This window comes from Crocodylus porosus, unplaced genomic scaffold, assembly GCF_001723895.1.
Source record: "Crocodylus porosus isolate Cpor-Errol unplaced genomic scaffold, CroPor_comp1, whole genome shotgun sequence".
In the NCBI taxonomy this organism is placed as follows: Eukaryota; Metazoa; Chordata; order Crocodylia; family Crocodylidae; genus Crocodylus; species Crocodylus porosus.
Window position 1 is genome coordinate 437,377 of NW_017728933.1, and position 12,531 is coordinate 449,907.

The window sequence follows — 12,531 nt, forward strand, 5'->3', positions numbered from 1 at the left end:
AGTGGTCCAACTTGGGATGGTTTAAGAACCACACAGCCAGGGCAAGCACCATCTGAAAAGAAGGTCTTCTTTATGCCTCTAGTTGACCACCCATAAAACAGATGCACCTCGGCTTTTTTAGAAACCTGTCTGCAGACCCTGACTTCACTTCTTCACTGCAGGAAAAATAACTTCAGGGAAGTCAAAGAAGTTACACCAGTGAAAAAACTGGTCTGAGGGCAAAATCGGAGCCCAAGAATTAGCCGTGTCCTTGCGTTGTCAGTTGACTGATGCTACTCAGTCATCTCGTTGACATCCTGAGCTCTCCCCACCTGGATGCTTTACCTACCTTTTCTTAAAGTTTAAGGCTAGAAGGGACTATTCTCTCTTCCAGCTTGTCCTTTTACAGAATACCGGCTGTACAAGTTCCAGTTGCCTCTTAAGAATTTAAGCTTCGCCAAACAATATCTGTCAGAAAAGCATCCAGTCTTCAAGTGGGGTAACCCTATCAGGATGAGCTGAGCTACCATAGTGCAAATAATAGCCATGCACTGATTCCTGAAGCAATCCTTGCCCCAAGTGCTCTGTGCTGCAATGTAGCACTTGGTTTCTCCATTCAAGGATCTGCTCACTGGGGAAACATTTAAGACTCACCCATCTTGAAGGTTAGCATTTCTGCTGTTCCTCAGTCACGAGGGCAGAAGACCAAGAAAATACTTTGGAAATCTTCACACCATCTACTAACGAGTGATCTTAGTTTATCCTGGCTGACTTTTCCTCTTACTCTAGTGCTTGTGATTTCCCTCCAAGAAAAGATCCTTTTTCAACTTGAAACCCATTTGTGGGGAAATAAGAATGTAGAAAGAGACACTGGTGCATTCCCTGAGCTAGAGAAATTGCCTATTAAAGGGCCCCGTAAATAAGAAATAAACATTTTGCTAAAGCTGTAACGAAAACCATACTGAAATTATGCTATAATTTCCCTGCCTTGTATAGGGATATATGGGCTCTAAGAGCCAAAAACATCCAAGACAGATTTAGGGGATGTTTAGGGGGAAATGGATAAATATTGAGCTGTGATATCACATTCAGAGTGATTTGTAGAAAAGAGTGAAAGGAGCTGGAAGGGATTTGTTTTTTTCCTGATGGGTTCATCTGCTGTGCTTGGGATTTTATTTCCAGTTCAAACGCACGCTAAACAAATGCTGCTAATAAAACTTGCGTGCCATTGTATCACCACTTGTGCTAACAGCTGACAGCTCAGAAAGACTGCACGTGCCTCTGTACAAAAGGTCCATCTCTTTGGAGAGAGTCTTAGGGCATGTCCCATCATTTCCACCATGGCCCTGCAGCCCGGGTCACAGAGCCCCCATGTCATAATAACATCCCTTACTCTTACATACATAAGCATGCTACAAACACAACCACCCATGGAGAGGTGGTGTCATAAGCTAAAGCAGAAACAGAGGCACGCACACACAGAGGTAGGGTGGCTCAAAGGCACGCAGCAATGAGCAGCCAATTCTGAACCAGAATCCAGGTCTCTGCATCCCCTTCCAGTGGCCTCTCGACCAGAGCATACTGTCTTCCCAATGCTCAGTAATGCCAACTCTCATGAAAAAATCATGAGACTCCTGATTTCCAAGCTAAATAAACTCTGACGGGGGAGCTGGGGCCTTGATCTGCACCCCCGCACCTGTGAGGGAGGAAGTGGGCCAGGGACTGGGGTGAATGGGGCCCGGGGCCTGGGGTGAGTCATGTAACAGAGCCATGGGTGACTGGCTGTCTGTGTGCATGTGTCTGCCCCTCACTCCCAAGCCACAGCCCTCCCAGCCCTGCTTCTGCCCCTCACTCCTGGCCCAGAATACCCCACATCCTGCCAGAGTATGTGGCGACCCCCCTTCCTTGGGCTCTAAACCCCCCACACCTTCACAAATAATACCCCCCCCCAAACCACCCACACAAAAGATAGCATTTTATGATTTACTTTCCAAATATCTTGATTTTTAAGAGTCTGTCCCATGATTTTTGACACGGTGGGGTTGGCAATACCAAATGCTTGTGCTGATGGCTGCATCAGTCCATAGGCTGCTCTGTCTGCCCTGGGCAAAGCAACCCCATTTCCTCCATCCCCAAATACTCTGTGTCATTTGCACACACGTAGCTACAGTTCTAATAATGCCACAGCAGAGAGGAATAAAAGATAAAAGCAAGAAAAGACTGGCAAGGGTCCAGGACAGACCCGAAGAGAGAGGATGATTCAGCGAAGCAAACCCAGGTTGTGAAGAGCAGAAGGCTCCCATGCTAGCAGTGACTAAAGGCAGAGAGAAAACATAAGAGCAATGCAGCCAAAGGAAACAGGGCACGAAGGCAAGGAGGAAGGATTGAGAAAGGAAGGAAGGTGAATTGTAGAAGGAGCTGGGTGGGGAGTTAGCAGAGATGCTGCTGCATAGTTTGGACGATAAACCTCACTCCCTATTGATAGCTGGTACATGCACACATGTTCTGGTCTGGTTTTCCTTCTTTCTCCCTTAGCTCTGCACCTCTGGCAACAAAGTATCACTCCTCTGCCCTAATATTTCCTGCAGCCCTGCTTCTGGTGGCTAATTCAGGCTAGCTCATGTTGTTTAATCAAATTCGGGCCAGTGGCTTGAGTCGAGCATTCAGACTCAGGAGTCCAGGATTGCTTTCCTAGCTCTGCCTCTGACCCACTATGCTACTGCAGGATTGCTTCACTTCTTTTTCCTCTCCTATCCTTTGTCCATCTATTCAGGTGGTAAATTGTTTGGGACAAGGACTACCACTATGTACACTGCTTAAAAATAAGTCTCTAATCTTGGGGTTTCTTGGCAATATTGAAACAATAGGAACAGAAAACTATATTAGCAATGCGAGAGATTCAGGTGGACTGTAATTAGGATCTGCCTAGAAAAATCTATTTGACGTCACATAGTCCAAAGGCATTTCTAACCAGGCCTTGCTGGCTAAAGAAAAATCCTGCTGGTGAACATACAGCTGATCATAACTTGGCTCCAAACAGAATGACCTTAGCAGAGGTTTCTCCTCTCGTTCTCTTTTTTTAATCCTGTAACTATTATGAGCTGACTCTCTCCCCTTACCTGTTTCCTTCCTTTTGCCAAAAATCCCAATAAAAAAAAAAATCTATTCTCTGTAGCTTTAAAAACTTCACTGAGTCCTGTCTGTCTTGTTATGAGTCTTATCTGGGTTTATCTAAGGTTTTAGTAACTGCTGGCTTAATGTGGTCTTTGAAAATACCTTCCCCTCCCTGATACAATCAGAAGTTGAGAAGTCTGAAGCAAACAAAACAGCTGAGTTACCCAGTCTCCATAAGGTTTCCATTACTCCCTAATTGAATTAACTCTGGTTCTAAGCTTGTTACAGCCAAATGTCAAAAAGACACAGCAAGAATGCAGGCTGGAGCTGCAGCACTTCTAGTGTAACAGAATAGTAAGGGGATAACATTTTCTCTTGCTGCCAACTTCTTCAAGTGGAAGTCAGTGGAGTTGCACTGATTTATACCAAAGTATTTGGCCCCAGAACCAGAAGCTGTTGAAGTCGCTGCAAAAGAAATACAAGGGGTACAGAGGTCACAATGGATAACCTGGGGACTCAGCCTGTCATTTCCAGGGGCTCACAAGCGAGGGACACAGCATTTTATCTCCAGTGAGGCTCAGTAACAGGGGTGTGTGACCTTCTACCTCTAGGTCCACCACCCAGTTCAGGCTAGGACTGTGGAATAAAAAACTTAAGATAGGTACTGGTCCAGCCCCCAATGTCTGCATTGAAATAATTAGTGACAAACAGGCATGAAAGGTTGGGACTGACAGGGCCTTGCAAACTGAATGACTCCCTTTCATTATACCAGACGAATTCCCTCCCAGTCAGGGCTGATGCATAGTGGCTGCTAGGGGAAATCCTTTCTGGCCATTATACCAGTTTTGTGGATAATAGATGAGTTTTTTTCCTCACTTCCCACAAAAACTTGATGGGCACTAGAAGAAGTCAGACATGTAAAGCACCTTCGTTGTTGTAGGAATTGAAGCTATTTTTTCTGGGAGCTGCTTCAAACTGATGATGACAGGCACTATTATAAGCACTCAGACAGATGCATACATTAAGCATGCAAAAGCAGTGGAAGAAACTTTTCTCAATTCCCCCCACCTGTGATTACCAGGTCACAGTGTTTGTGAGTGAGGTAACCTTCATCTGCTATGGTTCCTCCCATTGTATAAGCCAGATACTATTCAGTCAGTGTGTTCTGCCCTAACATCAAGCTGACTGATGACATTACCCAGCTCCATGAATGCTTTTGGATGTGTTCTGGAATGCCTGGCATTAGCTGAGCCTGAGGATGCCGAGCTGGCAAGTGGTTATGAAGAAGCAGCTGGTTAAAACACAGACGGTGCATCACAGCTAATATCTCTTTTTGCAATACAGAGATAAATATCCCAGCTATTGGCAGAGGGACTCAGTAATGACTGGTGCTAACACGATTCTCTAGTCTCCACTGGAGAGAAAAAGTGGGGGTAAAGAAAATAACAATGAGACTTGGTAGACAATGAGGATGGTCTAGTGCTTATGGCACTAGTCTGCCACAGGCCTTCTTGACATTGGGCAATTAGCTCCATACTATGCTTCACTTTCCCACTGTGAAATGGGAAAAAAACTCCCCTTCTTCACAAAGGTATTGTGAGGGGAATCACCTGCTGGTAAAAACCCCCTAGGAATAGGCACATAGGTTCAGAAAAAGAGGATGCACCTGAACGCAGCTTCAAAGGGAAGACACATAAAGCACATTGTAGGGTGCTAGTCTGACAGGACCAAATCATGGATTTTCCCCACAGTTTTGAGCCCGGCACACTTTGGGCAAGCTGCACCCTTTGCCTATACCTAAGTTTTCCTAGTTCTAAAATGGGAACAGCAAAGTTCTGCTTGCTTTGTGGAGTGCTGTAATAACTTTGGACAGGAATGGCTAAGTGTTATCAACATTTTTATACCATCTTTTTAAATAGCCCAAGCTACAGAAGTCAAATGATGTTTAAGACCCATATTTCAAATCCTTCTGTACTTCCAGTCTTATCTACAACTGGAACCCTCAAGGCCACACCCTCCAACCATCTCTACTGTAAATCCCTATGCTCAACTCCTGCTGGCAGCCCAATCCAAGGCAAGCAGCTCTGTTGATCTTCCAGGGACAAGGTCACCCTGAATCTCCATTTGACTCCTTGCCCTCCCTCTCCTCTTTGTATTGCATTTGAAACTTGAGCCCAGAAAGTCCACAAGCAAGGGGATCAAGGCAGAGGTGCCCAACCCTTAATCTAGTTAGCAGGGGTGACAATAGCAGTGAAAATATAGCAGTGCAGGTTTTAGCATCTGCTTTGCACTCTGGAGTGCTAAGTCCTGGGAATGCACACTTTACTGAGCCCAGGCACACTAGCATATGCTACAGTCCCACCATCCTTTTCCTGTGGAGCTGTCCCACATACAGAGTTAGAGTGTGGCTGCTATGTATATGACAACATGAGGGTCTGGCCACTCCTGGTGATTAAAGACCCCAAAGCTTTATTTGCTAGAATAGATTGTCTTCCACAATGGCCTGGCTAGAATCCAGCTGGGTAACTACATTCAGACAGCCTAAAATTCTCCCTGTTGTTTCACTTGGACAAAGCACTCCTCATCTGTCAATATGCAATGCTGGGGACTGGTCAACAGCTAAGCACTCTTCCGCCCTAGAAATGGTTGCATCTCACCAATGGATCAAGGCAGAGGTGCCCAACCCTTTGCCCCATAGGCCAGAGGAGCAGTGCCAGGTCTGTCCATTGGACAGAACTTGAAAATCTATGAGATGAAAACTCTCTACAGAAAGGACTGACTGATGCAGTGCATAAAAATGACTCAGAAATCAACTCATGTCACTGCTCTAATTTTATCCCTCTTATTTATAGCAGATTCAGTACAGAGATTTTAGTTTACATGACAGATGTGCTGTGCTGTCTTACTGTAATGAGAAAATGCTGCTGAACTTTCACCATGGTCCTTGCTCAATGAAATATTTCTAAAGACGCTCTTGAGGTTAAAGACAGAGCTGGACATCAGATAACCAAGTTGTAGTCTTAGATTTGCCACAGACTCTCTAGCTGGCATAAGGCAAGTCACTTGGGGACAGATGTAGATACAGTCAACTTGAGAAACCTTGGGGCTTGAGATGTACCAATAATGTTGCACTTCATGTTTGTTGTCTGCTTTGTCTTTGTGGCTTTTAAGAAATGTCCAACCCACCAACCAGAAAGCCTTGTAACCAGGAGACAGAGCAGGAATCAGGCTTCATTTTGAGACCCCCAAGTGCCTACAAGTTTCTCAGCCAAGACATTTCAGTAAACACCGCTTGAATTCAGAGCCATAACTCTAATAGCCTGGGACATGGTTTATAATAAAACAGCTGCACTGTTAGAAAAATTGCCATGCTTGTTTAACCATATTTCAAACGATACTCTGGAACCACAAACATTAGGGTATAATTTAAAAGCCAATATTTTCTTTAATCTCCTCCCACACACTTTGAGAATCATCCCCTAGGTGGTCCCCAAATTTAAATCCTGCTGAACACATGCACATGCTCAATCTCCTTCAAGAAGTCAAAAGACACTGAAGGCTTGTTCCCTCAAAGGGTTTCTAGGCCTGGGGATGACCAAGAATAGAGAACTGAAATAGAATTCAGTAGGCTGAAATGTTTCCATTAACCTTTTATAATAGAAAAAAAGGCCTCTTACTGGGTGGAAATGTTTACAAAGAAACATCCCCTCTCATTAAAAACTCTCATGTTTTCATCGAAAAAAAGAAAAGAAAAAGCAACAGCCTCAAATCAGAGTAAATTTCAGTTCTTGGCCACCAACAAGTGAAAAGTTTTTGTGGCTTTCTACTGAATATTTTCTGATTTCTGATGGAAACACTGAAAGGCTTTTGCAGCCTGGCATTAACAGATTCATTTTTAAACCTTTTATTTTACCCTTACCCCTCATATAATATGTAAGAAGTGCTGAATTAGTGAATGTGTCTGGGTCTAGTTTTTAGAGTGTTTCTAAGTACTAGCTACAGAATCTCCCTGACAGTCAAATCTGCTTCTGTCTAGGCACAGGGAAGGCTGACAGTCACAAGGAAAAAGCCCATCACTTTTTATGTGGGCTTGCAGCATTCTGCATTCACTTGGCTCTTTCCATCACACCCCATTTTCCTTTGACTGCAACTTAATGAAGCATTAGTAAGCACCCCTCAAATGTGTATAGAAGGAGTAGGGCTCTCACCTGACTGCAGCACAGACACTAACCCTCAATTACACATTGCACAGGGTCATTCAGAACTCCCCTTCTAACAATCAGCTTAGAAATCAGGGGAACTAAACAGTGAGATGGGTTGGAGGCAAGTGTCCTCTGGTAAAGCAAGGGAGTTATTGGGAAAAAAAAAAAACACTTACTGAAAGTAACTGTGTCATTGATCTTGAAGCTGCAGAGGACTCTGTCAACATTACGGGCATGTCGAAATCCATTCCCTCTCACCACAACCTGGAACGATTCTAAAAGAAAAGATGTGAGGAGTTATTTGACCTAGGTTTCTATGGCAAAAGGACTTCATTTGAAATTTCTTCCTCTGAAATTTTCAGTTTTGGAAGCATTTGGCCGAATAGAACACAGAGATTTTAGCTTCATATCATCCTCTCAAAATGGAATGCAAATTCCCATTCTCGTTCAACTTTTTGTCACTGAAAATCTAAACAAAACCTTTTATTAATTTCTTTACACTTGTTCCCTTGAACACTTCATGAAAGAAAACCAAAACTGGTCATCGTTTTCATACAGCCTTGTGTTATTGACAAAACTGCCATTTTCAGAGGAAGAAAAATCTTTCAGTTCACAAATCTTGACTGGCTTCAAGTATCATTTTCCCAGAAGCAAGTAAAGAAGCCTCAGTGTTCTTGCGCCTGTCTCATTTTACAACACTACCCAGGAGGGTAGCCACAAATCTTTTGGTAGACCATCTTCCAGGCTTAGCATGCATGCATAAAACTATCCATGATCACAGGCCCTGTGCTTCTTGGGGCCCAGCTAACATTTTCTCCAGAGTTTTACTGCTAATGCTGATTCAGCTGCTTTGGTGGCAGCAACAATAGGCAACAACAGTGTGTGGCCGTGATAACTACCAACATTTTGGCTAGGGACAGACATTACATATAAAACAGTTTAAATGATCAGAAACTGTTTTAAACCTGTAACAGAACAGATATTCAGTGTGCATAGACCAGTTTGAAAATGGCTGAAACCAGTTTGAGATAAACCTGGTTGAATGTAGTATCAGACTGAACTGATTTGGGTCAAACCGGTTTATGCAATCTCTGTCCCAGACTCTTTGCTGGTTTAAGCTAAACTAGACACCGCCAGCATCCCAGTATGTTCTCTGGGCTGGGCGTGGCTCTCTGTTCCTCATCAGAGCTGGCTCCTCCCCTTTGCTCTGTGGCCAGAGCTGTGGCAGAGACTTGCAGGCACAGGGCATCTGCCTGGATTCTCCCTGCTAAGCAGGGATTATTCTCCCCACACCTCTGTCTTATGTAGGATCCCAGCTGCTTGTTTAATGCAGACCAGTTAACAAGGAAAAGGGGCCAGGATCAAAGCCAAAATGTGCAGAGCAACACAGTGATTCAGTGGTGAGCTGTTTTCCATTTCATAACTTTGTAGTTCATATAAGAAAGCAAATTATAATTAGTTCTTTGTGTTTCCAGTTCAGGCACCTCAGCATTAGCTAGCAGACCATGTGCTGGCTATGTTTTGTACTGTGGGAGAGGACAGGTGGACAGGCTTTTTGGAGCTAATCAACAGGTACCTTAATGTCCTTCCTTGGGAGAGCTGTTTAAGAAGAGCTCCTTTAGTTAATGGAGAGAGACTTTGTTTTCTTAATGGGTTGATAAACACAGAGTTAGAGTTATAGTTAGAGGTGATAAACATTCCCTGCTGGGCTGCTCAGGAGGAACAGAATAATCAAAGCATCCTGTCCAGGCCTGGTCACACTCCCCTCAGCTCAGCCCTGTATAAGGGAAGGGAGGGCTGCTGTATCATCCCCCGGCTTCTAGCCTGAGCCACTATAGGCATGTGTCTGCATTTCTGGGATGTTTGTCCAGTTACAAAATTGATTTAGCCTAGCCAGGTTAAACTAACCTGCAAAGATTGAATCAATTCAGATTCAGGCTTTTTGAATATCTGTTCCTAGCCTTTAAGTGGTGTGCTAGACACCCCAGGTTTGAGCAAGCACAGCTGGATGACGTAGTTAAAGTACTACCAGTCTCCTGGAGCCTTGTCTACAATAGTTTCCAGAGTTGCTGCAACCAGTGCAGATGAATCAGTGATTACTGTGGTGGGAAATTTTGACCACCTCCTAGCCACAGCCAGTATGGGGAGGAGAGCATACTGTAGCCTTTGAAAAGGTGAAACAAGAGCTATTCTGGTCTGTGCTCCCAGAAACCTTTTTCTGGAAGCAGACACAATGGTGATTTACAGCTTCTTGCTAAGGGCAACAAGGGAGAAAACCTTCTTACTGCTTTTAGTGCCAGCAAAGGTGATTAAAATAATATGTGATTTATCATACAAGTATTACAACATTAAACTGCCAGCTACATCCCAAAACTGCCAATCAGTAATTTGTCCTGTATGGAAAGAAAGATTATAGAAAAAGATGGCAGCCCTGGGAGCCCAAAACTGGGATAGAAAATACTGAAAGAAGTTCTGAGATTGAACTGACATCTTCAGCTGCAGCAGGAGAGATGTACAGACAGACACCAGGCACCACCTCTCCCTGCCTATTGTCACCTTCCTTCTTTGTCTTTCAATCACTGTGGATCATGTGGGGAAAATGTTTATGATTTATCTCAGAGAAAATGCTTGAGTAATCAGGGCATCACAACATAATCTCTGTCCTAAATGCCCTCTCTGCCTTTCGAAAATTCCTGGCAGCAGAACTGAGCCAGTTTCTTCTGATTCAAAGGGCTTTTTTTCCCTTGTGTATTTATTACAGGAGACACTGCCCCCACCCCCAAGGACCACCCTTCCCCCCACCCCAACCCCTAAGGGACTTGTGCACTAGAGTTGTCCAAGGAGCACATTTGTTCTGGAATCTGGGCTGCAGTCCAGGCTCCATTCTCTTAGAGCCAATAAGGGTCAGCTGCAGACCATCCCATCACATCTAGCCAAGGAGGCTGGCTTTCAATCCCATTGTGTATTGTCCAAGCTCATTCAGGAAGAACGGGGGAGCAGTGCTAAGCTCTGGAGGGTGGGGGAATGGAAAGTCCTTAAGACTGACCCTAGAGATCTAAAGCCCTGGGATACAGGACTTGAAAAACACAGCATACAGATAGTGCCCTGCTGATCTAACTTGAAATTATAATTAATAGCCTCAGTAAGAATGATCATGTTCCAATGTTTATTTGAATCTAACAGCACAGAGAGCAGATTTCAGAAGGGAGAGTTTCTAGGGCTGTGCGAAGCTTCGGTCCCTGGTTTGATTCAGCCCAATTAAGGGCTGAAGAGCTGGACCAGGAATTCTCAGGTCAGCTCGCAGAGGCAGTTAAGTCAAGGGATGACATGGTCATCATCAGTGACCTAAACTACCTAAACATCTGCTGGGAGGAGAAGTAAGTTAGGTCTGACTGCTTACATAGGTTCCTAGCCAAGATACAGGACCTCCATGCAACCCAGGAGGTGCACAGTCCCACCAGGGGAAATGCCTTGCTGGACTTGGTCCTGGCCACAGGCAACAACCTGGTGAGGGGGCCGCGAGTTCTTGACCACCTGGGCTATAGCAATCATCGCCTTCTGGAATTCACCATCCAGTGCAGGTTGTCAAAGGCCTGCAGCAAGGCAGCAGCCCTGGACTTCAGGAGAGCCAATTTCAATGAATTAAGGAAATTAGTTGGGGAGGCACTGAGGTCCCGGAGGGGAGGGAAGTTGGGAGTCCAAGATAAGCTGTCATTCCTTAAGGAGACAATCCTCCAAGCCCAAAGGACAACAATCCCAATGCGAGTCAAAGGCGGCAAGAGTGTTCAAAAGCCCTCATGGCTCACCAAAGGCATTCAGGATCATCTGAAAGATAAAAAGGAGGCACACACCCGATAGAAGGTAGGGGCCATTATCAAGGAAGATTATACCTCCTTTGCCCAAGACTGTAGGGGGGCTATTAGGAAGGCTAAGGTGAACACAGAACTAGGAGTAGAGACCCAGATCAAAGACAACAAGAAGTCCTTTTTTAAATATATAGGGAGTAAAAAGAAAGCACCAGGTAACGTGGGGCCCCTGCAGGACACACTTGGCAATTAGGTGGTTGCACCAGATGACAAAGCTGACCTCTTTAACAAATTCTTTGCCTCCATATTTCTGAGCAGGGACCAGGATTTCTCCCCCACCGGAATCCTGTATGGACTCAGGAGAGGCACAGCCGGGCCCAGGGTCAGAGAGGACCTGGTCAGGAAACTTCTGGTGGGACTGGACATCTTCAAATCAGCAGGTCCAGATGATCGCCACCCAAGGGTGCTGAGGGAATTAGCAGAGCCCACTGTGGTACCCTGGCACAGCTTTTTAGTGGCGCTCTGGCAAGGTGCCAGAGGATTGGAAAAGAGCCAATGTGGTCTCCATTTTCAAAAACGGGAGGAAGGAGGGCCCAGGAAACGATAGGCCCGTTACTCTTACCTCGGTCCTGGGGAAGCTCTTTGAGAAAATTATCTAAAAACACATCTGCGAGGGGCCAGCAGGGGAGATTATGCTTAGGGGCAACCAACAGGGATGCATTAGAGGCAGGTCCTGTCAGACCAACCTGGTGGCCTTCTACAGCCAGGTCACAAAATTTTGGGATGCAGGTGTTGTGATGGATGTAGTATTTCTGGAGTTTAGGAAGGCCTTCAACATTGTCTCTCACCTATTCTCATCAAAAAATTAGGTGACTGTGGTGTTGATGCCTACAGTCAGATGGGTCACAAATTGGCTGGAGGGCTGCACCCAGAGAGTGGTGGTGGACTGGTCATTTTGGACCCAGAGGAATGTGGGCAGTGTGGTCCCCCAGGGCTCAGTCCTCCGGCCTGCACTGTTCAACATCTTCATCAGTGACTTGGACGAGGGGCCGAAAAGCACCTTGTTCAAATTCACGAATGACGCTAAGATGTGGGGAGAAGTGGGCACACTAGAAGGGAGGCTCCAACTGGACAGGTTACAGGGATGGGCAGATGAGAATAGGATGGGTTTCAGTACTAACAATTACAAGGTACTGCACCTGGGGAGGAAGAACCAGCACCATACCAACAGGCTGGGGAACTCCCTTCTCGTCAGCACAGAGGCAGAAAGAGATCTTGGAGTCATTATTGATTCCAAGATGAACATGGGACGCCAATGTGGGGAGGCAGTCAGGAAGGCCAACCGTAACTTGTCATGCATCCACAGATGCATCTCAAGCAGGTCCAAGGAGGTGATCCTCCCCCTCTATGCGGCACTGGTCAGGCCACAG

The 12,531-nt window shown here is 45.4% G+C and overlaps 1 protein-coding gene across 1 annotated transcript in view; it reads right to left on the reverse strand.

The window, feature by feature from the left end:
• ANTXR1 (anthrax toxin receptor 1) overlaps positions 1–12,531 on the reverse strand; it is a 118,992-nt gene that overhangs the window by 64,955 nt on the left and 41,506 nt on the right. The window contains exon 10 of the mRNA XM_019545887.1: positions 7,472–7,570. Within this exon, the coding sequence (XP_019401432.1) occupies positions 7,472–7,570 (99 nt within the window). The remainder of the gene's footprint in view (positions 1–7,471; positions 7,571–12,531) is intronic.